The 27,907-nt window shown below is 46.4% G+C and overlaps 4 protein-coding genes across 4 annotated transcripts; 2 read left to right on the top strand and 2 right to left on the bottom strand.

Annotated features, from left to right (window-relative positions):
- Nucleotides 1-1,891: 1,891 nt before the first annotated feature.
- GLRG_04660 (GMC oxidoreductase) lies at nucleotides 1,892-3,561 on the bottom strand (the record flags this gene model as incomplete). The annotated part of the gene is made up of 6 exons (XM_008095345.1): nucleotides 1,892-1,921; nucleotides 2,039-2,718; nucleotides 2,763-3,041; nucleotides 3,077-3,278; nucleotides 3,336-3,431; nucleotides 3,454-3,561. 6 exons carry the CDS (start codon nucleotides 3,559-3,561, stop codon nucleotides 1,892-1,894), a joined length of 1,395 nt encoding a protein of 464 aa, XP_008093536.1.
- A 12,645-nt stretch (nucleotides 3,562-16,206) lies between these two features.
- GLRG_04659 (uncharacterized protein) lies at nucleotides 16,207-16,716 on the top strand (the record flags this gene model as incomplete). The annotated part of the gene is made up of 1 exon (XM_008095344.1): nucleotides 16,207-16,716. The coding sequence occupies one exon, from the start codon at nucleotides 16,207-16,209 to the stop codon at nucleotides 16,714-16,716; it is 510 nt and encodes a 169-aa protein (XP_008093535.1).
- A 4,875-nt stretch (nucleotides 16,717-21,591) lies between these two features.
- Nucleotides 21,592-23,436, top strand: GLRG_04658 (uncharacterized protein; the record flags this gene model as incomplete). The annotated part of the gene is made up of 1 exon (XM_008095343.1): nucleotides 21,592-23,436. The coding sequence occupies one exon, from the start codon at nucleotides 21,592-21,594 to the stop codon at nucleotides 23,434-23,436; it is 1,845 nt and encodes a 614-aa protein (XP_008093534.1).
- A 1,336-nt stretch (nucleotides 23,437-24,772) lies between these two features.
- On the bottom strand, nucleotides 24,773-26,587 carry GLRG_04657 (IMP-specific 5'-nucleotidase; the record flags this gene model as incomplete). The annotated part of the gene is made up of 4 exons (XM_008095342.1): nucleotides 24,773-25,626; nucleotides 25,709-26,023; nucleotides 26,100-26,258; nucleotides 26,533-26,587. 4 exons carry the CDS (start codon nucleotides 26,585-26,587, stop codon nucleotides 24,773-24,775), a joined length of 1,383 nt encoding a protein of 460 aa, XP_008093533.1.
- Between the last annotated feature and the right edge of the window lie 1,320 nt (nucleotides 26,588-27,907).

The raw sequence follows: 27,907 nt of genomic DNA, 5'->3' as shown, positions 1-27,907 counted from the left end.
CTGACTGTTTCTTTTCTTTTCTTTTTTGAAAAACAAATCAAAAATTAGGTAGACTCGTGTTTTCCCCCCCATTGAGTAAACCAATGACTTATGCATTCCGCTTTCATATGATCCTATCATCAGAACAAGGTGTTTGAAGACCGAGTATGGATTATTTCTCAGACCTGTGCACGGCTCGGGTAAACTGCTATGAAAGGCCCTCAACATGTACAAAGCGTCCTCCTTTCTAATTGTCATGCTTAGCCGAATGAAAAAACGGCTGAGAGCCGCAGAGGCCTGTCACATCTACATACTGGGCCGCGGCCTGTTGCCACATGGGAGCCAATATCCCCGTCCATGTTCGAAAAGCCTAAGCGCGTGTGGCAGCTGGCCCATTTCACCTGTCTACTTCTTGGGGGAAGGGGGTGGTATAACCCGCATCAGCTTAGCTAAGCTTTATCACCGGCCGTCAGCTTTTCGCCGTATCGCGTCAAGCGATCAGAGCAGCAGCACGCCAACGATCTGTCACCCGTTCGTATATCTTCTCCATACCATCGCATAAAGCGATCAGCATAATGAAAACAAGTGCACCATAGGTGGTAAAAATCAAAAATTCCGCCGCCGATGGCCCCGAAGGACAATCGAAGGAGGTCGACACCGCGATGTGCAATGCAGGCCTCCCTCCTTGCATTCCCGAAATCTTGAGCTCGGGAAGACGCGACAAGGTAAGTATGAAGAAGAAAAAGAATCAGATGAAGGGGGAGGGAGCGAGACGAGGTTTATATAGATACTGGAGGAGACCTATGGGGGGGGCGTTCTTGCCGGCCCAAATTTTCAGGCAGAACTCTTTGCTCACATGACTCAAGGGGCTTCCCAAGGGTGAAGAATGCTCCCGGCGGCCAATGAAGCTCAGATGGAGAGGCGCACTGTTGCGCAGGAACGGAGTGTTACGTAACAAGCGAGATGAGCTGCGTACTCGGGTTAGAGCAACTCTCGCACTTGTTTGTTGCGGAGCCTTCCCAATTATTGAGATGGGCATTTGTATTTATCTTTTCTTTTTCCACATCGGCCGAGAGTCGGCTTTACTCATCGGCCGAGACGAGCATCGTACTTTAGACTGCAAAGAGCTGATGTATGCAGCAGCTAAGGAACTAGACAACCGGTCAGTGTTGTACAAAGCACCTGGTTTAAGTCTCGGGTTTCGGGAACGCCAGCATCATATTAGTCCAAGAAAAGGGAACAGAGTCGAAACATCGAGTTTTCCCTGCCTCTATTGTGAATGTGCAACCATGGTTGCATAACTGTGTTTATCTTTCTTATCCCAACGCCCCACACTCCAGTTCAGCATGTTGATAGATATAGCTGGTATATCCTATGGGAACTGCCAGATACGACCACACCGATGAGGGGATTCTTCCGTGTCCGTTTGGATGGAATCCCGTATTACTTGCAGTTCAGATTATGGGATACGGCATTCGTATTTCTAAAGATTGCCATGCATTCCTTCACCCTGGTTTCCATTACTTTGGATATACGCTATTGACGAGGATTGAATGGAGGACTAGAGACCTTTAAGAGTCGCTGCAGTGAACCTTTTGAAAAAGCATTTGCTTGTATTAACATAGCGAGGGCTGGCTTAGGTCAATATGTACCAGGCATTCAAATGAGATTCGTAATACGTTTCGGACAAGTCTGTATATTACTATGATTGTAGGGATGTGTTAAAGGAGAAAAGAAACCCCTTTCCGTGGGCGAACACTACAACCGTAGATACTTGTAGCATCTAGATTACCTCTAGATGTTCCAAAGATACATCTATCCGCACCAGCCGTGTTGTACTTATATCCGTATGAAAAGTTACGAGTAGCAACAAGCATTAGTGGTTTTGGCCAAGACTTATGGTTTGATGGGCTTAGATGCCTTGCTTGATAATTTCCGCTGCCTGTAATTCGCAACATGTTGTTAGCACAAAGCCGTAGTAGGGCTTACGTGGCAGGGGGATAACAAAGAGCCCAGGGAAAGACGTATGGGTGTATGAAATATCCGGGCACCGACTCACCTTCTCGGCCAGGGCGTAGGTAGGCTGGCACGTGTTGGCAGAGGGAACCATGGGCATGACACTGGCGTCGACTACCCTCAGGTTCTTGACTCCGTACACACGCAAGGTTTGGTCGACGATGCCTCCCAACTTCAGCGGCAGCATAGATGCTGTGCCGACAGGGTGGTAGTCGGTCGGCGACATAGCTCTGGCGATGTAGGCCTTGAGGTCCTCGTCCGAGACGACGTCAGGGCCAGGGACGTACTCGACCGGAGCAAACTCGGAGGCAAGGGAGGTCTCAAAGTTGTAGCGCCGGAGGAACCTGATCGACTCGACGAAGAAGTCGGCCTCCAGGGGGTTGGTCAGGGAGCGGTAGTCGATCACGGGCTCCGTGTTCAGCGGGTCGGTCGTGTTGATGTTGATGGTGCCGCGGCTGAAGGATTGCATCGCCACAGAACCCTGCGCGCCATGGTCGGCGATGAGCTGGAAACGGGTGAAGGCCGTGTCCTTGGAGCGCATCTGGGCAGCTAGCATCTTCATCTGCGCCTCGAAGCCGGCGACCACAGTGGCGGCGGCGTCGGCTGGCAACAGGCTGGCAAAGTCTTGTTGCTCCAGCTTCGTGGCAAGCTCGTCGGCCTTGTCCGACACGACGGTGAAGGGGAGCCAGCCAGCCAGGTTGGTGAGTGCGATGGAGTATGGGCCTATGTGGTGCGAGTTGTCCAATGTCAACCTCAGTCGAACACACATAGTGAAACGCGCACGTCAATACCTCCAGCCTCAAGAATCTTCTTGGGGCCGATGCCGCTCAGCTGCAAGAGGTGAGGAGTGTGGACAGTGCCGGCAGAAAGAATGACCTCCTTCTCTGCGTTGACGGTGAACAGGGTGTTGTCTTCCAACGGAAACTCAACTCCTGTGGCAGAGAGCTCATCATCCACTAGAAGCCTGCGGACCTGGGTGTTGATCAAAAGGTGGTAGTTAGGGCGGCTAGCGTTGACGTTGAGATAGTGGCCAAGCGCGTGACAGTCTGGGGATCCATGAGCGTGGGGAACCAGAAAACACCTGCCTTCCCAGCACCACTGTCGGACGGGAACTCAACGCCGTCAATCTCCTTGAACGCCTCAAAGAGTGGAGTCACACCTGGGTAATAGAACCGAGGCCAACCGGCATAGATCTCAGAAGAGTCTCCCCAGTAGGAGGCATCATACTTGACGCCATCGAAGTTGTCGGTCAGCTCAGGAGGCGGCTCAGTAAAGTGGAGGCCCTTTCATGTGATAGTTAGCTCGTTATCTTAGCAACCAGTCCAGGGCATTTTTGTCACCTTCTTGAAGAACGGCAAGATGCCGTCCCAGCTCCAGTCAGCGGTACCCTGCTGAGCTTTCGTCTCCGAACAGGGCAGCCCAGCGATCGTAGTCCTCTGCAGAGCCTCGCATGTTCACCATGGCGTTCACGGACGAGCCGCCTCCAACTTGGTTAGAAACCCAGACGTTGCCGATCCTTCCGTTCAGGTTGGGCTGTGGCACAGACTGGATACAGGGCCACAGCATGTCAGTGAAAGATCCATTTCTCCCGGAGGTGCGAACCAAAAGTGTCGGGATATTCAACTGTTCAATGGTGGAGCCGATCCATGGTCACGTGATTTACTATCACGTGACTCACCCTGGCGGCTTACTTACACCACCACAAATACCTACAGCAGCAACCTCTTCTCTTTTCCTTAATTATTATCTTTACCCTAGCTACTAATAGTTAATTAATACTATTATAGCTACCTTAATTATAATCCCTATAATACTAACACTAATTAGTAGTTAACTTTATAGTTACTACTACTATAGATTAGTAAGGATTATTAGAAGAGGCTATAATACTTTACTTACTATAGTAGCTTAGATTAAAGTATTAAAGTGCTACTTAGCCTAAAGACTATTAGTACTTAGGATCTTATAATACCTAGTAAATAACCTTTTAAGCCTTATGTTTACTATATAATAACTACTATTACTACTATTAACTTTATTACTTTTAAAGAAGTCCCTTCTTTTATATACTACTTACTTACTAATAACCTTTATAGTATTTAGTATAATTATCTTTTTTTTATACTTAAGTTTCTTTAAGTTTTTTTTTTTTTTATCTTTTAACCTTTTTTTTTTTCTAATTATTAAGATTTTTATCTTACTAAGTTTTTATTTTACTATAGTAGTAATAGCCTATATAAGATTATAAGTAAATAGACTCCTATAAGTTCTTATCTAAATAAGATCTTACTAGTAGGACTAGCTATAAAGTAGTTAAGTAAGAACTACTTAAGTAATCTACTTTTAATATAGTATTTATAAATAAATAGCTTCTACTAACCTTACCTTTATACACTTCTAATATTACGTTATTAGCTAAGTATAGCTTATAGTAATTATAACTTTTTTCTTTAACTAGACAGTTAGTAGCTAATTATTACCTTTAGTAATTAGTAAGTATACCTCCTTTTATTCTTAAAGTAAGGTAAAAAAGGTAGAGGTTACTTATATTACCTTAATTTACTTACTTTTTCTTATTCTTTAAATACCTATTAATAACTATACTATCCTCCTTATTTTTTCTTCTTCTTTAAGTAAGGTATAGTTATTAGTAACTAATATAACTTTTACTTAACTTTATTATCCTAATTAATCTAGAAAAACTACTTATTATTTACCTTTAAGTAAGGTATATAACCTTAACTCCTTACTTTTTTTCCTTTAAAAATCTTTAACTATAGTATCCTACTTACTAAAAGGTAAGGTCTATATATATCTCCTTTTAGAGGTAGCGTATATCTCTTTTTGTTTTTTAAGTAAGACCTACTATAAGGCCTCCCTAGAGCTATCTCTTTATATTACTAAAGCGTAAGGCCTCCCTAAAGCTATTTACTACTATTTATTTATTTATTATTTTATCCCTTTATTTACCTTATCTCTTACTTATACCTCCTTATATTATATTATTTATTTACTTATCTTATTATTATTTATACTAATAGTAGTAATTCCTCTAATATATAGATTTACCTCTAACCTTATAAGTAAGGAGTAAGTACCTATAATTAAGAGGTTAGTAAGACTAATAGAGGGTAATAATAGTAAAGGAAGGACTAAGTAAAAAGTAAAGTAAACTATAGGTGCTAGCTAAGGTAAAAAAGTATATCTATTTATAGGATATTAAAGATCTATATTTTATCTTAAAGCGTAGCTAGCCCTTTATTATTATATAACTATAAAGTATAACTAATTTAGCTAATATTCCTAATAGCCTTACTTAAGTTAAGTAATATAACGCCTTAAGCACTATTATTATACTTTAAATAATATAATATAGCTTTATATAGCTATATAGTTAATAGCTATAAAGATATACTACTAAAGACTTTAAAGAATAGTTACTTAATACCTTTAAAGGTACTACCTATAAAACTATTATTAAATTTAAAGACTACTTAATATATAAAGGTATATAAGTATTAATAGTAAAGTTACTAACTATTACTAAATAAATCTACTATACCCTTAAGGCTAATAATCTAAAGGTATAGACGCTTAAGGATATTAAAGAAAAAAAGAAAAAAAGTAAGGATTTTTACTTAAAGATTAATAAACCTAACTTTATATAAAATATTATAGACCTACTACTAGAAATAATATTAATATAAGATTAACTAAGCCCCTCTTATATTATTACCCTCTTAGTATAAGTTACTTAAGTCTAGAAAGGTTAATAAAGGCCTATTAATCTAGCCTTATTATATAATAACCTAAATTTTATTTCTTTACTATTTAAGTAGGTAAGTAATACTTACCTTTACCTATTAGTTACACTAGTTACTACTACCTTACTTATAACTTACTAGCTTACTAACCTTATTAAATTATACCCTAATAAAATAAAGTATAGTAAAAAAGTATATAAGTTACTTAAATTAAAGCTTATAATCTTTTATAACTACTATATAAAGGCTAGGATCTAGTAAAAGCACTTTATAAGCGCCTTCTTTATTATACTTAAAGGTAAGGCTGTAAAGTACTATACTAACTATCTCTATAACTAAACTAACTTTATTACTATAGTTATATAGATAAAAGGTAATTTTAAGAATAAAGAGACCTTTTAGGCCTACCTTACTAAGCTATAAAGAACTAATTTAATAAGGACTATTTTAGATAATCTAGACAAAAGTAAGCCTAAATACCTAGAGTTACTTATTAAGAGAGTAACTACTTTTATAAGAATAGTTATAAGGATTAGTACCTTATCTAACGTAGCCCTCTATAACTAATTACTTAACTTCTACTATAAGATAAAAGAATACTCCCTTACCTTTTTTAATCTATTTTTAACGTTTACTAGTATATATAGCTAGCTTTAATTAGTAATTAGTAATATAATATAATTTAAATAACCTATATATTAATACCTAACTAAAGAAGTAAATAATTAATACTAGACTAACTATACTTATAATAGCTAGTAAAGTTACTAGTAATTTAGCTAATATAACTATAGCTATAGTAACTTTATACTATAGCGCCCTTTTAATAGTAATCTATAGTAATAAGCACCTCTTTTACCCTTATTATTATTTATAAAGAAGTACTATATATATAGTAAGCCTAACTATTAGTTAATAAAGTACTTAAAAGACAAAAAGTAATAAGCCTACTATAAGTATAAAGATTAGTATCTAATAGACTTTTTACCTAAAGCCTTTAACTACTTTATAACTAACTTTAAGGGATATAAGCTATTTACTTTAAATAAGGAAGGTAACTATATAAAAAGTAATAAAGATAAAAAATTAGGTATTACGTTTTATACGTTAATAACGTTCTTTAACTTATCTACTGTTAATAGGCCTACTCTTTTTTTATTACTATATAACTAATTTATAACCTATTTTCTTATAAAGGATAACTCCCTATATAAGAATTTATATAATAATAAGCTACTTAATATAGACGTCTTTACCTTTAATAAGTAATATTTATTTATCTTATTCTATAGTATTATGCCTAACTCTAGTGTAGCTAAATATTTAATAGCTAGATATAAGTAGTATTTTACTTTTTACTACTAAATAAAAAGAAATCTAGCTATAGATAAGTTACAAGCAGGTAAAGTAAAAATCTACTTTAGTAGTAGTAACTACTTTAAATTATAAGGGGTAATTAATATACTAACCCCCTTTAGTACGCTAACCTTCTATATAATACTATTAAACACCTTATTTCTACTTTACCTTATAGATATAGATTAGTATAGTATTAAATTTAATAACCTTACTAATAAGCTAATCTAAGGTAACACTATTATACCTACTATCTATAAATAGGGCTATATATAGATACTACTTAATTAATATAAGTAAAGTATTACTTACTACTATCTTATAGATATTAAGTTATAGTAAATTTATTATTACTTTAGCTACTTATTAGTTAAAAGGCTTTATTATGTCCTCTAATAATCTAGTAATAAAGTTAAGATTACAGCCTTAAAGAAATTAACTAAGGTCTACTACTACTACTAAATAAATATAAAGGCACCTAGTTACTTTAAATTTACTTTATATAATAATAAATATAACTTTAACTATAAGATTATTATTAATATTATCTACCTTAATAGTAACTACCTAGCCTTATATATAGTTAATACTATAATATCCTTTTAAGCAGCCTGTTTACTTAAAAATATTACTATAGAGTATATATAGGAGGCACTTTAGATATACTAGATTAACGTTTACCTTAGCCTACCTAACTAGATTATTACTAATACTAGCCTAAACTTTTATACTAGTAAATTTAAGTAGTTAGTAAGGTTACTTTATATTAATATTAAAGAAATACTAATTAAAGCCTATAATAGTATTAGTAAGGTTAAAAAATACTATATGCCCCTCTAACGTATATATAATATCCTCTATAGTAAGGGCTACACACCTAAGGTTACCTTTTAGCTAGCTATTAAAGTAATTAATAATATAGCTAGCCTAAATAGCTTAGTACTTATACTACTAGTCTTTAGTGCTTACTTATAAATCTCTAACTTATTACTACTTTTACTAACCCTACTTAAAAAGGCTAAAGTAGTAAGAAAAGTAATAAAGGCTATTTACTAGATTTATATAAAAAAGTAAGTTAATAAGGTAGTAACTATATATAACAGCCTAGATACTACTATAATAATAGCCTTTCTACTTTAATCTATAGTTTATATCTAGTATAAAAAAAAGAGCTAGTAAGGCCCCTTTTGCCTTATTACTAGTAATAAGACTACTTATACTATTAACCTCCCTTAAGGCCTATAAACTTTTTATTTAACTATTATTAAACTATACCTTAAAAATACCTATAATAAGTAATAATAGCTACTCTTTAAGGTAGGTAGGTAAGGTAATAAAAAGAATAATAATAATAGTATAATAGCCTTATTACTTACTAATATCCTTATGCCTACTAAAGAAATATATAATAGTATTACTATTACTATATACCTATAGCTAAAGCAAAAAGCTAGCTACCTATAGAGGTATATTAATTTCTTTAATAAAACTAGCTTTACTATTAGGCCTACTACCTTTTTTACTACTATAAGTATAGCGTACGTCTTAATAAAAGAAGAAGCTAACTAACTATTATTAATTAAACTATAAAAAAAGAGTATTATTACTACCTTAAGGAAGCTTTTTAAGTAAGTAACTACTACTAAAATTAAAAGGCTTATTACCTATAAGGTATTTTACTTTATTTAATATAATAAGAATAAGCATACTAAAGTATAAATATTTAAATTATAGATTATTAATAAGGTAAAAAGCTAAAATAAAAAACTATATAAGAAATCCTGCCTAATTATCTAAGGATATACTAATAATAGTAAGAAAGTAATTCTTACTTAGTTACTAATAATCTAGTAAGCTAGCTAGCGCCTTATTTTTACCCTTACTTTATCCTTTATCTATAATAATAATAATTTCTTACTTTAGTTATATAATATTACCTAGGCGTATATATAGTTAACTACTTTATTAAATTATATAATTCTTATACGCCTTTTATTATAAATATAGGACCTTTATCTAAAGGACACTATTATATAAGTAGTAAAGCTGTTATATAGTATTATAAAGGCAGGCACTTACTAGTAAGTAACATATAGTTACTACTATAAAGAAAAGCTTTAGATAAAGACTTTAACCTTTAATCTATACCTACTAATTACTAATATAAAGAGCCTAGACTTTAGAATTATTAGCATATAGACTAATAATACTATTACCTTTTTAGATAAATCCTTTTTTACTTATAAGGCTAATAAGCTTACTAAGGCTATATTTACTACTAAAGAGAAGTAAATCCTTACTATTAATAACCTGCTTACCTTTAATAGTAGTATAGTATTTTTAACTACTAAGGGGAAGCTTTTTCTCTAATAAAAGGGCTAAGGTAAAAGACTTTAACTTATTAATAAAGAATCTCTATAAGTACTTAAGTAGTATGTTAAGTAACAGGCCTATAGTGTGTATATTATATTAGTCTACTAGCCTAAAGTATACTTTAACTACTTTATTATAGTATAACACTAATTACTTAATATAAATAAAATTAAGGCACTTAACTATTATATTATATAGTAAATAAATAACCTTAACTATAGTCTGTTATTTTATTTACTTAACCTTAAATTTATAAAGCTTTTTATTTTTATAAATAGATTATTTATAAATAATAAGGACTTTACTTTATAGCTAGGATTTATTATTATTCTTACTAATAAGGCACCTATAAGTACTACTATAAGTAATAAATTTACTATAACTAGTAATATTATTTACTTTAGCTTAATAAAGTATAAGTAAGTTACCTAAAGTATACTAGCCTTTAAAATCTATAGTATAGTTACTAGCACTAATATTACCTATATACTTAGGATAACTATTATAATAATTACTAACTACCTTAAGCTACTATATATACTAATAATTCTTTAGACTAACTTATACTTACTTTATAAGTGCCTTATTAAGCTTAAGACTATAAAATAAAAAAGCTTATAATTAATATTATAGCCCTCTAGTAGTTATATAAGTAATATAAGGTCTATAAGGTATAATAAATATAAGGTAATAATAATCTTACTAATAGATTTACTAAATTATTACCTAATAAGGCGCTAGAATAACTAGTTAGAAATAGGATAGTTTAGATTAGTATAAAGGGATAGGTTTCTTAAGCTACATAATAGATTACGTAAACAAAAAGTATTAAATACTTTTAGGCTTTTAATTTTTATTACGTTTTTAAGCTTTTTAGCTACTAGGCAGTATTTAGGCTATTTATAGTAATTTTCCTTTACTTTAGAAAGTTACTAGTGTTAGGATATTTAACTGTTTAATAGTAGAGCTAATTTATAGTTACGTAATTTACTATCACGTGACTTACCCTAGCAGCTTACTTACACCACTATAAATACCTACAGCAGCAACCTCTTCTCTTTTCCTTAATTATTATCTTCACCCCAGCTACTAATAGTTAATTAATACTATTACAGCTACCTTGATCGCGATCCCTGTGATACCAACAAAAAGATTGTCAGCCATGTTGCCCCAGTCAGCGGCTTCGAGGACCAAGACAGTCGTTTCCGGGTCCTCGGTCAGGCGGTCTGCTACAGTCAGTCCTGCCGTTCCACCTCCCACAACGACATAGTCATAACTTTCCAGCAGCTGAGATGGCTTGATCTCGTGCGGAATGACGTAGGCGTTGGTGACGCAGCTCGCCGTGAGGAGGGCTGCAGTTGCTATCCCTTGCCACCGAGGCTGGGACTTGGACTGGCGAAAGAATGACATGGTGAATAACGATCGTAGTTGCGTAGAGCGCAGAGCACAAAGGAGTGAAAGGAATGTGTTGCTCGCTGACACCTCGAGAGGCCTAGCTATAACTCAAGTACTGGGCAGCACTACTTATACACGGGTATCCCAAGTTTCTCAAGTTTCCTATTAAGGGCAAACTGCTTGGCGTTGATCGGGAATTCCCTTTTGGAGTATATTCCGCTGCATCTACACCATCCGCCCTCACACAACTCCTTGATGCTGCATGCCCAGAGTACGGCTATACAACGTGGGAGGACGTTGTGGAGAAGCTCTCAGTCGGTTAAGGAAGTTGCCAAGACGGCAAACAAGATAAGACACCATCTTACCAGGGTCCAATATGCAGTAATCCTTCGCGGTGAGATAACATTAACTCGGACTCCCAGGCACCGCAGGTACGGCTGGGTCTCCAGTTGCAGCTGATGACATGACCGGCCTTTAACCGTCCTCATTTGCACATGTAAGCGTATGGATAGGGCAGGCAGGTAGTGTTACAGCGCAATCAAAGAATCCTTGCGATCACATGCATACCATCTAGAGTCCGAGAGAGTACGGGGAGATGTACAGGAAGAGGGCATTGGCCCGAAGAAGAATAAATGGTGATTGTTAGGTGGAAAGAGACAATCCCGTTGTCCAGACAAGGCTCCATCGACCTTGTGCCATAATTGTGGCTATGTACGCATGCCCCAAATTCCTCGCACATTGTCAGTATTTATCAGCAACTGCAGTATTGCCCAATTAATTTGTTCATTCGTCGTTATTGATGCTCGAAGCGCTCGGCCTCGGAAGCGCTGCTCGGTCTCCGTAGCGGCGATCCGCCATGATATTTTCTACTCTGTTGCGCTAAGTGGCTCAACATTGTCTTGTGGGTGTTTTTACCAACTAATTCCGGCTGTGTTGGTTGCCGGGGTGTCGGTACCACATAATGCTGACTTCCGGTTCGATCTTGGCACGTTTTGAGACTCTGAGAGACCCTCGCGGCGGATCTTCCACAATTCACCAAAGTCAACAGTATGGCAGTCTTGTTACTCATGGAGGCAATCGTTTCTCCCGTAAACGGAACGTAAACGGCCCAGAGGCACTCGCTAGCTTCTATACTTGCATTTCGACCTTTCTACTCTATATATCGGGCGTTCAACATCCGTCGCCTGTTCCTGGCACAACGTAATCTTGTTAGTGTTGCTCCTTTGATGAAGTTGGACGGGCCGCAGTAGATATGTCCTGAAGGACGTGGCGTCTGAGCGGGGCATGGGAGATATCCTAATTGTGACTGGAATGACTGCGATTGTAGTGAGAGTGCTCTAAAGTACGCAAGATAAGTAGGAATAGCGGATTCAAGCTCAGAGTCGAGCCGAATCGGGTATTTAGAAACCAGTACATGTCCAAGAATTTGTATCCAAACTCCGAGAGCACTGAATTCAATACCCAGTAGCTTCAAATATAGCAAACTCATCAGTAGTCAGGTTCCTTCCTGACCGAATAATACACGTAGCCAGACATTTTTCTTCTCTCTTATTGTAACAGCAGTCCGTTCGTCATCTGACGTGTCTTAGTCCACATTACTTAACCCATTCTTCAAATTATCAGAGGATGAGAAAGACGCAACGGGATCTTAACTTGCCATTTTTCGGTATCCTGCGTCATTGGGTGGGCAATCATTAACCGAATATGCGAACAATAGAAATTGTACAAACATGATAAAGCTATAGGCCCCTGGTTACGCTTTTTATCTCCGTACACTCTTATGTCACAGTAACACCGAGGGCGAACAGCGGCATTTAGGGTTAAACTACTGTACACTCTTTTGTGAAGAATGCTTAGCTTAGATGAATAGGCAAACTAAAGTTTTCGCCTAATGTACTAGAGCAGCTCAGCTCCAAGTCTGATTAAAGTGTTTGGTCGAACTTCATGGCCTGGACTCGTACACTATCTTACAATAGCAGCCTGGTCTCCGGTTCAGCAGATGGTTCAACATTGCTCGGATGTCTGCACACAAAGGGTTTTATTTAGTATGTTACCGTGTAGGTATGCATATAGCATGAGACTCAAAGTTGCGCTTCCTTTGCCAAAGCAAACTAGTATAAAAAGACTTTAACCCGTACACGTTTCACTCCACAACTATCCTAATGGTGGTTTTGCCGACTAGAACATAGGTTTTTAATGCAAATGCTCGCTTTCATCATCACCGATTTCCCCTCAATCGACTTCAATTTCTCGCCTCTGCCACCTACCTCTCTTTCGCCGTCAGAAAGCCGCCAGGAAGCAGAATATCACATCACAGCTCACAGGGGCAACAGAAAGGGTGGGATACAACCCACGGGACCAGACGGACCAATCGACCGATAGATGAATGGACTGAATGGATCAACGGAACCATATGGTAGATGGGGTCTTTTTGTGTAAGATGGCTATGCAGTACCGCCAGAAAAAAGATTTTGTGATTGCTGGAATTTCAGGCGGCACTACCAACCCTGACCAGTTCACGGCCAGCATAATATATCACAGTCACGCCCTTAAGCAGGCAAATTCGCGTATCCTGTATCCAGATTCCTCCATTCAGAAGGAGTGGTTGCTATCAAGTACTGCCAACCAAGAAACAACATTATGGTCAACGGACGGGGTATGGAAGTCTCGCTTCGTTGTTTAAGAGTGCGCATTGATGCTTGGAAAAGGGGTCGGCTACCTTGCTGTCCCGCGTTTATGTCTATCAACTGTCTATAGGGAAACAAAGGAAACCGTCGAAGATAAATTTGTATGGCGATTTCATCGGTTTCATCGGGGGCTTTGTGAGATTCGGGGGCTACAGCGTCAAAATCGTGTAGTGACGAGAAAAAGGGCCAGGACAGGCAGAAAGTCGCTTCCTCACGGTGAGCGGTGCAGCGAAAGTGTAATTTTGGGTATTATGACCTCTCAGTTAAAAAAGAAGAAGCTTGTGGATTTTTAAGAAGCAAGATGTCTTTTACCTTATTGCTGAGATGCTTCAATGCTGTCCATCCCACGTTGCCTTATTATTCTACCCTGCCTTTCCCTTTGAAGAAGCCCCCAACTTGTTTGTAACGACCACCAAGTCCACTTGAACGTTTTTCAAATGGGCTTGCCTGACGCGCTCGACTTCTCCTTGAGGGAGGAGGCCTGGGGATGATTCCTTGAGGCTGTACTCTGCCATAACAACCTTGGCATTCGGGTTTGGTGGATTAGCTCCCTGTCCTAACCAGTGGGTAAACAAGATTCGTAACTTATTTTCGTACCAAATCTATTGATGATAAACATCTTTTTGATGAAGGGTTTTGGGGTAGGTAGGCAGCTGCACTTTAGTCCTTAATCTAATTATAAACTGATAAGCTCGTCCAAACAGTCCCTGTTATCCTACCTCCTGCCTGTTTGGATTTAGAACTTATTACATGTCTACTGGGTCTTATTCATCTTAGTCAGGGGAGGCGGAAGTAGATAAAAATAAAAACAAAAAATGCTCTGAGTTCTAGGCACTTGCAAAATGATGGACATTAAACAAACTTTTAGCTTCCTGTATCATGCACCAAGGCAGAAGAGCCATTCTGCCCTCTAGAACGATGGAAGTTGCTGCTCGCGTGAGGCGACAACTTCAACAGACTATTTAGGAAAACCCTGTAGGTGATCTTTGCGACGGTCCCTATGATATAGGATCCAACGCTGGTGCTGCTGCCATTGAGTGCTGCTGCCGGGCCAGACAGCTAGTAGCTTATAAAAAAAAAAAGCAATTGACAGAGACACAGATCTGATGAACCACGGCGGTCCAGTCTCTGACAACGGGCATTGATAGTATTGCATCGAGGCACGGAAAGAGGACACAACCAGGACGCGTGTGAAGGACTAGGTGCCCTCACACTTTGATCTCGGCCGAACATTGAAGCCTAGGAGGCCTGCATCGCCGACTTACTCTCTCGCACTCAGGGCGCACTTCCTCGTATGACTCACAGCCGTCTCAAAGCAGCAACCACACTCTCGACCGTCTGCCTCCCAACTGCAAGACCACCCCCTCCATGCCGTCACCCAGGCAATGTTACTGCCCTAACTCACAAGGAATGGTTAAAAGAAAAAAAAAAGACGGAAAAGAGAGAAGTAACTAAAGGTCACTAGTACAGATTTCACCTCTTGACAAACGCAGATTAGGCAAGGTTGGTGGCAGATGCGGGAGCTGTGTGAGCTGGCGGAAAAGCGGTGGGGTCTTGATGCACGTCTGGTATGCAGGTCCGGGGGGGGGAGGGGGGGTTGGGTTGGGCAGCCTCATACACGTGTAGAGAGACGTGGAGTCGGTGAAGGGAGCACACCGGTTGGTTTTCTCGCCTCTTGCACTCCCATTCGCTTCGACCATGAGCGTGCTCTGAGGGGACTGGTCATTTCGTGCATGGGCGGGCAAACGGGCTGACTGGGCCGTCGTGCTTTAGCGCTGCGTGTCGACGGTCATGGATCTCGCGAGGAGGTATGGACATTCTGCAGGTAGGCGTGCAAAGTCTGTAACAGCCGCACATTCGCACTCCGTGCATTGAAGCCCCAGTCACCAAAAGCCGTGACAAGAAGGAGGAGAAGGAAGTGGAATAAGAGAGTACCTTTAGGGTGGCTGGCGAATTGGATCTCGCCGTGTAATCCATTCCACTCACACCAAAAGCGTTGAGAACAAACCTCAGGTCAGTATGTATCCCCAGGGCCAGAGAGTTTCCGCTGAATAATACCCAAGGTTTCCGCTCTAGTTTCAAAGGGGGCGTAACTGGGTGCGCGGGCGCGGGCGCGGGCGGCCAGCTGTCGTGATGAGAAGTGACGGCGCTGCAGAAACTTGTTCTAGGTGGGCTCTGGAAGAACACCTTGCGGGACCCCGCTACCTCCCTCATTCCAAAAAAAAAAAAAAAAAAAAAAAAAAGAAAAAAAAAAACAATCTTTCCCAGACAGGCAATGTGGGCGCAAATGACACCGGAACCGCGTGCGGCGGCCGGAATAGGGCCGACCAGACCCTGCCGTGGTAAAAACTTATCGAGGGTGGTTCTGGACGCTTCGGATACAGATAGGGAACGGTTCGGGATTGGCGTCCGGAGGCGTCGGCGACCGAAAAGCGGGGTCCGACGGGACACCGTAGCGAGTCAGATGCCGGCGAGAGCCACACATTGGATTGGTTCCTCGAGGTTGTCGCCGTCTGACACAACCATGAGTTGTTGCCTTCGCCACTTTGACTCTCGACTCATGCATCCAGAGGTGGCTGGTGAGCGTGGCCATGGTAGGGTCTCTATGAGACCAGCCAGTCACGATAGCAGACAAGATGGCACTGCTGGTACCTATGGGCAGGATGAAGGCAGTGGGCCATGCCATTCGGAGAAGGCCCGATCGCTTGAGCGAGGATAAATGTTCCGAGATTGACATCGATTGGCCCGTTGTTGGTCCTGGGACCCAACCGAGGGACCGGTTTCGACTTTCGAAAGGTGCTATCCGTACACCGCCCCTCATCCTCTCAGGAACCAAGCCCCTCTCGGCTGTCTTACAGCGACTGGCCCATTCCGGCGGCGCTGACGGGCGGTGGGAGCGGTTGGGTATGGGACGGTTCAGGCACGAGGGACCCTTCGCCGACGACGTGGCGGTTGGGTGTCACCGGTTTTGGGGGGCTGCAGCCGTCGTCCGCGACGGCGGTAGCGGTACACTAGGGAGACCGGGCTGTGGGTTCCCTGTCCCCCGTGAGGGGCTTGGAAACGAGCCCGTCGTGGTCGTCGGCAACGTTCCTGTTGAGAGGGAGGACCCGCCCCTCACCAAGAAAAACGACGATGCAGAAAGATGAAAGACGGACGGCCCATGGCGCCAGTCCCGTTCCGTTCCCGCTTCCGCCCGTCTCGTCACAGGTTTCGAGTGCAGCGTCACGGTTCCATGCGCGCACGCCACAATAGGGCCGCGATATCCAAAACCCGGTTTCCCATGATGGCCCATGGCTGCAGTGTATACGTACCGCGACCTATGTGGGAGCGGAGCTGGCTCTTGAGCATGGGAGAGCCGACCGGATCGGATCTGCAGGCCGAGGAACTGCCCATATCTCCTTGCTGAGGGCTGCATTGCTGCAGGTTGCTGTCATTCTTGTCGGTTTCTCTCTCTTTCTCTCTCTGCGTGGTTCTTGCAACTGCAGTGCCAACTCAGCATTGCCGGTCTTCCTTGCCTCGAGCTGCGACTCTCTCGCCTGCACCGCCCTCTGTAGGGCTGGCTAGGTGCTGCGCACTGGCATTCTCAGGCCGCGCGGGAAGCCATAATCTGGAATCCGGCATGTGTGCCTCTGGTCCTTGGATGGGGGAAAAAAAAGAAAAGGAAAAAGGAGGCCCCCGCAAGCCTGTGTAAGCCTCGGGCCTTGGAGTGAAACTGATGTGTCGCCCAGCGCTGCGTGCGTTGGCTCCCGTCCCTTTGTTGCGGCCAGACGGGGCGAGCAGCAATGGCCAGGCCCGGGCAGAAGGAGAAGAGGGAGCAAACAGGCCGGGCTAGGTAGGGTTAGTGGGCTTTTTTGGATCCCTGATAATTACCTAGCCGGAAACCTATGTTGGGGTTAGTCGTGCAGTAGCTGGTAATCTGTAGCTGACCCGCGGCGATGATGTACGATCACGGACGGGCTGGCTGGGTCGAGGAGTATGGTTTGGAGGAAAGAGTCGGCGACTAGATGGTGCATTGCGCAATCGCGGTGAGGAATGGGGGAGATACTCGGTGGCACACAGTTCGGGCAGGAGCAGATCCTGATGTCAGCAAGAAAGGTTGCAGGCCACACACACACACTCTCTCTCTCTCCCCTCCGAGCAGGTGCGAGCGACCCTTTGCCGCTCACCCCCTTCAACCAATAGGTCAAATAGGGTCGATCTAATGGGGAAGCGATCCAATGAATGCAATCCCAAGTTCCTACACTAGAAGACGGGTCGGCACCTCATCGCCCCCGGACCAACGTAGCATGGAACGACAGGAACAGGAACACCAGGAACACCAGGAACACCAGGAACACCAGGAACACCAGGAACACCAGGAACACCAGGAACGGGCTTCGCGTCCGAGGCATTGGTACTCTGTCAGACAGGGCGGTCTGCCTCCTACCGGTAGATCCTCCAGCTGGCTCCGGGAGGGGGGCCCAGCAAGGCCATGCCCGGACGTCCAAACTCGGGCGACGTCTGTACCAATTGTCGATTACCAATTGTTGATTACCAAGTAGGCTGAATGAGTCACTGCAACTCCCGTCGAGGCGTTTCAACCCATTCTGTTAATGGCTACGGACAATGAGGTATGTAGAACATCACAGATACGTACTTGCTTGCATGTGGACTGCATTACGTAGCTGGCACGGGCATTGTCAAGGGGGGGGGCACAAAGCAAAGCAGATACATAGCAGAACGGAGGTACGTGTCCAAGACGGTCCCTTTCTTCACGTGCCAGAAGGGACAGGAGGGGAGAGGAAGGGCGAAGGTTTGGGGCACATGGGAAATTCCCGAATACCTAGGGGACGGGCCTCGATGTGGCCGTTTCCATTACATTCTTGCTGTTTGGTGCTCTGCATGTTGGTAGCCATCTGAAGCAATGGCCGCCGGCGCAACGTGGACATGTACAGGAGGGAGACGAGAGTCAGTCGAACCATGAGGCGGGCAGACCTCGCGGCCAGAAAGCGCTCCTTCCGATTGGGGGTCAAACAACAACAGATTGATCTAGTGTAGCTACCTAATGCGGTCGGGAAGTTGGGGAAGGCCTCCCTGCATGATCCCGTACTGTTTTGGGACGACGTGTACGGGCGGTAGCTGTCCGTAGCCGCGGTGGCCCGGTGTTCGGGTGCCTGAAGGGGCCCTCCTGGGAAATGGTCAACGACAGACGGGCGAGCAGGAAAGCAAGCTGGTGTACCGTTTGAGCGACTGAGCGACGACTGCGGTCAGGTAGATGAAACGGGTTTGGGTTTGTTTGACGGACAGGCAGGCATGCCTTGCGTGTTCGGAGAACATCCTGAGGCACCCGCTTCAGTCACCCCTTCCAGCCGCCAGTGTTAAGGGCAGAGAGTTTTCTGGAACGGTGAACTGTGAGGTTAATTACCGCAAAGCAGGTACCGGTAGGTACACTACGGACATTTGGTTTGGTTGTAAAGGATCCTGAGATTGGCCTGGGCAGAGAAGAGGGAGGGAAGGTGGTACCCCTACTCTGTACGTGTAGTGCAGGTAGGTACGGAGTAGAAAGAAGTGTATCCGTATACAGCAAGTACCTAAGAAGCACCATATAAACTAGGTTGGTACCTTGGGTAATCAGCATCAAGAGAATCATGACAAGTCACAACTGGTTAATAAATACTACGGATACCTGGAGCAAAAACAAACACCAAGACGGCCGTGGACGGGAACTGTGGTTTTGGCTCGGGATATCCCATCTTTGTTTGGCCTGGCAGGTCGAGCCAGAACCCTGTTCCCAGTCATTGCTGATTCCCTAGGTAGACTCATTAAACTACTTTACGTGGTTTACAAAGTAACTGCCACAGCAACACTGCTGCTTTTCCTTTCCCCTCTGGTCTGGCCCATGTGATTGCGGCTCTCTCGCCCGCCGTTTCTGTCTCTGTCTGACTTTTTGCTTCTCGTGACCCGGTCTGGTCTAACGACTGGACTTGTTCTTTCAGTTTCTCTCTTTTCCTCTTCCCCTCTCTTGTCTTTCATTTCTACCATCGTGTCCATACACCCCGTCTACCCTAACTCTTTATCCGCTCCTTTCCCACTAGACAAGCCCCCCCCCGCCGCTTCACCGAACCGATATTTCCGGCACTTCAGTCTTGGCTTTTCTTTTCCCCGGCTACGGATAGTAGACAGACCATCGAAGCCAGCCCAGGGACCGTCTGTCTCTCCGCCCCTCGCTACTTCGTACACTACCGACGACGACGACGAGCCAAGAGCAGACATTGCCACCAATTACCATCGCTGCCCTGCCCGCCCTGCCCTGCCCTGCCCACCACCACCACTGAGTTGGCGCGCATCCCTGTCAGGTGGTCCGTCACCCGCCCTCTTGCATTCTGAGCTATCATATTGCTCGTTGTACTGTCCTCGTCGAGCGAATCCAGCCGCATCTTCCATCCCACATCGGGGCTACTAAGCTTCAGGGTCCAGCTGAAAGAAAAAGAAGAAGAAAAAAAACAGAAAGGAAAAAAAAAAAAGGATAGGCACAGGCCGCATCAACAGGGGGTGTTCGGCTACCAGGCAAATAGTTCCGCCTGGCGACGGCTCGCACATCCCGCCCCCAGACCAAACGGCACAGACAGGATTGGACAGGGCTCCAGACCCGGAGACCGAGTCTGTTCCATCTTTACCAAGACCAGCTACTGGATCTGCTTGCTGCCCCCTCCCTTCTTCCGGCTGATCGCATGTTACGAAAGTGACTCGACAGTGACACTGGAGAAGAAGCACCGCAGACAGGGGAGAAAACAGGCGTACACGTACACGTACGCTACACTACACGTGTAATAGTGTGCTCGGTACTATCCCGGCAACAGTTCCTCCCCCGGTCAATAACCCCCATCCATAAACAACAAAAGCCCACATCCACCACCTCAGCTCAGGGCCAAGGGCAGCCCGGCCTAACCTCGAAAGTCACAACGTTGGCGGTGCGGGACGGTACCTACATACCCGTACAAAGTACTGGTAGTACCGTAAGGCACGAAGTACCAAAGGTGGGCTTGGTGCACATCTCTGGGCCAGCAGCTACAAAGTGTACGTACTCCGCCGCGTACCTGGCCTGGCTCCCCAAGATTCCCTCTCACCCACACACCCCACCTAGCCGGCACATCATCCACCCACGAAACCCGTTCTTGGAACCCGTCACTGGTTGGTACACCCATAGGTACCTCATCCCACCCGCCCGCTAGCCAACCATTGAAATTCACCTCTGTCCGGCTGACCGTCAACTGAGGTACCTACCTACCTACCCCGGTCATCCGTCTCTATCCCTCTCTCTCTCTCTCCCATTCCCTCACTCGCCGCATGTACACACGCGAAGCAACAACGCTCACTCAAAACAATTCCATTTTACCTTAACCACCCCCCCCTCTCTCGTCGCTCTGCTTCTTCTCCCTCACGACTCTTTACACAATATCTTCTCTACATCTGGTTGGTCGTACCGTGATCTGGATCACCATTTCGACTCGCCGCCAAACTCTCTGTCTCGACATAATCTCGAAGCCACAGACTGTACTTTACATCCAAACTCCAGCCGGGCGAGCAACTACCAGTGGAGACACACCTCTTTCGTCCCTGATTCACCCAAGGAACGGACGACCCTCCGCCACCAACAACGCGCGATACCTTACACTCGACATTCTCTCCACGGCCTAATTCCCACAAACCGTTCGTCAGGTAAATATCCAATCCTGTCTCGCTTCCGTGGGCATGCCTTGTCGTGGAATCCAGTTCCTCCGAGAATAATCTGCGGCCCAGGAGCCATTGCCAGGCACAAAGAAGCGCCAGCTCCCCCCCAAAAAGCGACACAGCGCTAACCGACCGTCCAACAGCTTTGCGTCATCTCCTCGCTTCCTGCTATACTACACCACACTCACTGCTCATCGCTCCCTGTCGGCAACCCCCCTCAAGACACCCATTCCACCGCCGACTTCGATGCCCCTTCCCTGGGCCCAGGTCTCAAATCCCGACTGCTCCCTTCTTCGCAAGGAGTCTTAACCATGCTCACCTCCGATTCTTTCCTGCCCTCGGCATTCACCGACCACGACCCAAATATGCCCCCGTCCGCCGTCATCTCGCCGCTGTCATTATCGCGAATGGCCAACTCGCCCTGCTACTTCGACAACAAGTCGACATCCAACGTCCCAGGGCATTCTTTGTATTCCACTCAATCCTCTGGCGCTGTGCGCTACCCGCCGCCATCACAAAGCTCCCTTCAACCTCACTTGCGTCCCAACGGCGCCAACGGCCTAAACAGTCTCAACGGTGTTGTCTCGTACGATCAGATGTCGAGGGTCGTTTCGCCATCACATCCCGAAAACTTGGCCAGTTACAGCTCGTCGGCTTTCCCGCCCCCCGTCAGAGTTTCGCCAAACGGTATGCCTCATCCGCGGTCAGTCTCCGCTGACGCAGCTTCGGCTCCGGCGTCCGCGCAGATTATTCGACGGCTGGCCCAGCAAAATGCACGGATACGGGAGGCGTGGGAAGCCGAGCGCAAGTACATGGAAGCAAACCGTGAGCGCGTCGAGGAAGTCTACAGGGAGGAGCGAATGATCATGGAAGACGAGCGTCTTGCGTGGGAGGCTGAGAAGGCGACCTTGCTGGAGCACATCAGCCGCCTCAAAAACCAAGTTGCAGTGATCGACGCCGACAAGATTCGCCTTCAATGCGCACTGCAGCGATTCGAGCTGGAGAAGGCAGGCAAAGTCGCCGGCGTCACCGTTGCAATCCCAGGAACAGGAACGCGAGGTGGTGGGGCCGACGGCTCCACTCAACTTTCCTTCCCAGGATTCTCCTCGCAACTCAATGACGCGCGCTTCGGCCTCTCCAACGGGACGACAGAGCGCAAGTCAACCAATGGCTCTGCCTCAGCCTCTGTCTCGCCAACCCAGATCCGACCTCGGTTTATTAGTCCTGGCAGCTCCCGCATTTCTCCATCCAGGCAGCCAGAGACTTTGTCCTTCTTCCCCCTCAACCCCAACATGCAGCCTACTACCGCCGATCCCGTCGACTTCCTTGGCTCTCCCAAGGACGAGCAGCCCGTACCCATCGTCGACATCCAGATCATCAACCCTCAGCTTGAAGGCGTCCCCCTCAAGGCGCCTGCCATTCAGAAGAGCACATTTACCGACTCTGGCCCGACCCCGGAAAACTCGAAATGCTCGTCTAGAAACGCATCCCCGCCCGGTGGCTCTGCAAAGTCTAGGCGCAGCCCGACCCAGGAACACACCCTCCAGGTCCTCGCAGCTCCTGAGCCCGACAGGCTTGTTATGCACGCCGGCCACACTCCTAGCCATTCTCTATCCGTATTAGGAACCGCCGCCGGCACAGAGGTTGCGACGGCTACCGAGGGCACTGGGGGATCCACGCCGACACTGGCGCCGACAGACATGAGCTCAAACCCGGCGACCTTGTGTGATGCCAAGGCAAGATTGGATTCGTCCGATCTCCAGGATGACGCTTACGGCGGCCCCGACGAGCCCCAACCCACGTTGGAGGCGACCGACGACGTCGCACTCAAGGGTCCTCTGATGGTTCGCAACATCCCTGCGCATGACGAAATCTTCTTCAAACGCTTGTCCGAAAAGCTCCAAGATGTCAGCAGTGGCGCAGATGCCGTTCCCACCTGCATGAAGACCCCGAGCGAGCATGAATTCCCAGGCCCGACCGAGGATAAGGAGAACCTCGTGGCGCCGAACCGGGACTCAGACGCGGCCAGCGACAGAGGCTCTGCCACCGACAGAGATGATTTGTCAGAGTCCCAAAACAAAGCCGAAGAGATCGACGTGCCCTTGAAGCTCAAGAAGACCATCAACTTTGGTGCCCCCTTAGGCTCCATGTTCTAAAGCGGCAAAGTACTAGCACGACTTCTCCTCAACGGAGTCAGGTCTCGACACTAGAGACGACACATTCGCATTGACGTTCTCATGATTTCGCCCCCGTTCTGCACATATAAACCCTGTCCTTTGTACAAACTTACGGACATTCAACATTCACATGGCATTGGCCTAAACGGACCAGCCTCTTCACTTTCCTATGTATATCCCCACGCGGTGGACGGTTTGCTTTTCGATTCGACGACATAGACAGGATGATGGGGCAGAAATCCCCCAGGGCTCTGCGGAGCAGCATCACTCGATTTTCTTTTTCATGGATGGATTTCACGGTGTTTACACAAAAAAAAAACGCACAATACCCCCCGGAGGATTGGAATTCCCTCTCACGAATTGGTTTGTTTGTCTTTTAATGGATACGGTGTCGATGGAGGCGCACTTGCCTGGGCCCCGACGGAGGGCGCAAAATGGAAAGGTGGGTGGGCGTGGGAAGCTTCAATGATGGGGAGGCATGCGGGAATCAATCTCCCCCATAGCCATAGTATCCTCAGATTGACGAGGCAGAAAGAAACTACAGACCATTGCTACGCGGTGGTGCCTGGGAGTATGTTGCCAAGAAGCAACGAATAGAAAAATAGTGCAGGCAAATAAACATTGCTAAACGCGGTCTTCTATGGCCGTTTTTGCCAAGGAATTATACGTCGACTACATGCATCTCGAGTGAAACTTGCCGAACAGCTTGACTTTGATTGGCATGGTGTTGAAGGAACTGGCTTACAACAACACGCGGTCTGACGGATTAGTTTCCTCCCGTCTTTGTGGTACAACAGAATGGTGGTGTGAAGAGAAGTTTCGTATCGATTCAACCCGTCCGTCAAAACCGGTGCCCCATGCCGATGCAATCTCGCCAGTCCTCCTCCGTCCACAGGATTCCCAATATAGACAGACAGACGCACAGTTTTTTCTTTCTTTCTGGACGGTGAATAGAAATAAATTAAAATAAAGAAGTAGACCAGCAACAGAGGGCCAACTCGTACATCCATCCCTGGCTAATCCAACGCTGAGACGTGCCCCCCCTTCCCGGCAGCGTTATTGCCGCGACCTCTGGCTACGCTTCCCGTCGCGATCCTCTCCAACGGACAGCTCGAGACCCTGGGAGATGACGAGATGGTTGGAGATTGGAGGTCCTGATTGGTGCCTGCTCCACCTTGGGTATACCCTATCCTCTCGCTCATCATCATCATCATCATCGTCGTCCTCCTCGAGAGAATCCCCTCGCCTCTTCTCTCTTGCACATCTGGCTGCAAGCGGGCGGCACATGTGGCCGGCTGGTCCCCAGTTGCGCCCCCTACACCCTCGCGAGCAGGTCGTCCAGCAGCTCGGTCGTCTCCGCCGGGCTCGCGATCCACGCCGTGGTGCCCACCGAGCGGGCCTTGAAGTCGTTGCTCCCGGCGCTGAGGAACTGGTCGCCGATGTGCAGCGTGCTCTCGCCGGCGATGGGCTGCTCCGGCCGGCCGGCCTTGGCGGCGAACCACCGCTGGCAGACGGTCACGCCCCACGACTTGTCGCCGATGTCGACGAAGACGTCGCGGCCGCCGTTGAAGGCGCAGAAGGGGACGCGGCGGCGACGACCGGAGAGGGCCACCGGGGACCTGGGCATGGGCGTGGGTGTGGGCGAGGGTGCGGACGGGTCGGCTCCGGCGGAGACGGGGACGCTGTGCCCGGCCGCCTGGGCGGGGGACCCCAGCGCCGAGAGCTCGAGGGTCTTCTGGACGACGAGGACCGTCTCCTCGAGCGACTCGCGGGGGATGCGGATCGAGGGGTCGGTGGGGATGATGCCGACGGCGCGGTCCTTGCGAAGCAGCGTGGCGGGGAGCTTGAGAGTCTTGACGCAGTCGAGCAGGGCGGTCTCGGCGACGTCGAGGAGCGCGGCGATGTCGTCGTCGGACCAAGCGGCCATCTCGGGCGTGAGCCAGCGATCGCGCGGGACCGGGGCCAGCAGATGCGGGGACGAGGGGTCGTACTCGAAGAGGTAGTTGGCTTCGCCGCCCATGATCACGATGGACTCCTTCTGGACCGGTGTCAAGTCCTTGGACGCGGCGATGGCGTCGAGGAGGCCGTGGAGGCGGTCGTAGTAGCGGTCTGCCGTCGTGTAGCCTGCCGCCGTGACGATGCCGATCTTGACGTCTTTGCGGAGGAGGTCTGGACAGCTTGTTAGAGGGGGACACTTTGACTGCCTTCTCATCGTGATGCAAAGGAGAGGGCTGGATGGATTGGTACATACCCAGGAGGCGTGGGATCAACGGGCTCGAGGGTTCCAGACTCTCGCCGTCGTCGTAGAGGGTGACGTCTCCGTCGAACGTGGCGAGCTGCAGCGGGGACTCGGGGGCGGCGGTGACGGCCATGATCTGGGCGGCGTTGAGAATGAGGCGAACATCGTTGAAGGATGGGGAGACGTAGCGGCGCGAGGAGATGAGGCGGCGCTCGTCCATGTGGTTGAAGGCGGCTTCGAGGGGTAGGCGGGTAAAGAAGGGCCCCGCGCTTGGGACGAGCATCTTGAGCTTGGAGGGCAGGTCATTCGCCTCTTCTTGACGGGTGACTGTGTCTTTTGTGAGTATACGAGGAATGCGGCGACGGGGGTGGGCTAGACCGGGGCGAGTGTCCCAGAGACTTACTGTGGTCGTCAATCATGTGCTCGACATCGCGGAAGATCTCGGCATATCGGCGGTGGGATTCCTCGGCCATGCGGGCAATGCTGGTTGCTTTCTTGTCGAAGACTCCGGTGGGTTGGGAGTATAGAACGAAGGGGACTGCGAGGAGGCCCTTGATCCATTCTGAGGTGGTGTGTGTGAGTGAGTTTGCTGAATGAGGAGGGACATATGCATGCCATGATGGGGGAAGTGAGGATGCGGCTGCCGGTCAACAGTGCTGTGAAAAGGCGCCGCCGGTAACGACTTCGCTACCCTTCGTGACTGATCGTGTCTAGTTTTTCCAGAGAAAAGTGAAGGGGATTGGGGGATTGGGAAATTGACGATGCTGAGGCCGAGTCTCGATACACTTGTCATAGAAGATGGCTGACGGGATGGGATGATGACGGTTGTGCCGTACCTATGAACTGGTCCCGCCTGTGGGTCTTGAGGGCGTCTGAGCAGTCGTCAGTCATCCGGTCCGTCCCAATGCTCCGTCAGGATCATGTTTTGCTTACACTCTACTCTGTATCTTGTCGTCATACTGGGCTACGATGAAGATGGCGGTGAGGATGAGAATGAGTTGGGGGAGGGGTCACGGGGGCTGGATCCGGTCTTGTGAGAGGCTGGTCCGGATATCACGATTCGACTTGCGAAAACAGTATATGATTAAAAAGTTTGAAGATTCTCAAAGATCAGGAAAAGAGGAGAAACAATATAATGTAGGAAGCACTGGAGTCAGGAGGTGACGGCATAAGTGGTGAGTGACAAGGAGAGAAGAAGCAGAAGCCGAACGAAGTGATGTTGAATTCCCACCACAGACAGAGACCAAGTGGGACCGGACCCCAGCATGCCGCAGCGCCCGGATGGGCAGCGGAATGCAGGGATGCAGCTGCAACGCTAGACCATCTACCGGAGGCCGCCGCTACCCGGCGCAGGGACCCCTCCAGCCGGCTGCAGATCCCTGCTTTTGGCATGCTAATACCTCTTTGCCCTCATGACTTTGGTTGCAGAAAGAACACGACCACGCCAACTCTTTCTCTTCTCAAGCATCGTGAGCGAGAAGATGTGAAGAAGACAGAGGGGTAGCAGGCGTTGGTCTGGACGGCTGTTTCCCGTTGACCAAGGTTTCGTGGAAAGATTGCTGCTGCGCTGTGCGTCAACACTGTGCCCTTGGCCAGAGAGGCCATGGAAACTCGTCTGCATCTCGACAGGCCTTTTGGTAGGTATTCTTGATTCTCTTGCCTCTCCATTGAGTTCACACTACCTATCTGCATAAGAGCAGCCTGTAAGTGGCTATGTTTTGTCAACGTGGTACAAGGTAACGGCCCGCAGCGCTGATTACTGCCGCCCGACATTGAGGCGGGACGTCAATGTTTTCCGAACCGAGACCAAAACGGCCCAATTGTCCTTTGAGGTGTCCCTTACAAGACAAGTATCCATCAAGTTGGTCTGCTCTGGCATTCTACCTGGCATGGTCTCACATTCCTTGCGGCTGTCCGTCTTTGACGCAATTAGACATCATGGGCATCATTGTCGATTTCGTATGAATCGAGGTCTAAACAAAGACAGAACTGAACAATAACGGATAGTACAGTTCGAAAGAAGAATGTTGCGAAAGCTGGAAAACACAATGCGTTGGTCTCTAATGATAGCAGCAGTCGGGAAAGCTGCATTGGACTAAGCGAATTTGAGCTCGAGACATTACATGTGTCTTTCATTATCGTTATGTTCTCGGATAGGTTATAAAAAATCAAGTAAAAATAGGATGAACAACACTGAGCCTATAACCCTTC

Source organism: Colletotrichum graminicola (assembly GCF_000149035.1).
Source record: "Colletotrichum graminicola M1.001 genomic scaffold supercont1.15, whole genome shotgun sequence".
Classification (NCBI taxonomy): Eukaryota; Fungi; Ascomycota; class Sordariomycetes; order Glomerellales; family Glomerellaceae; genus Colletotrichum; species Colletotrichum graminicola.
The sequence above is the reverse complement of the archived record's forward strand: the minus strand, read 5'-3'. Positions and strand labels throughout refer to the sequence as shown.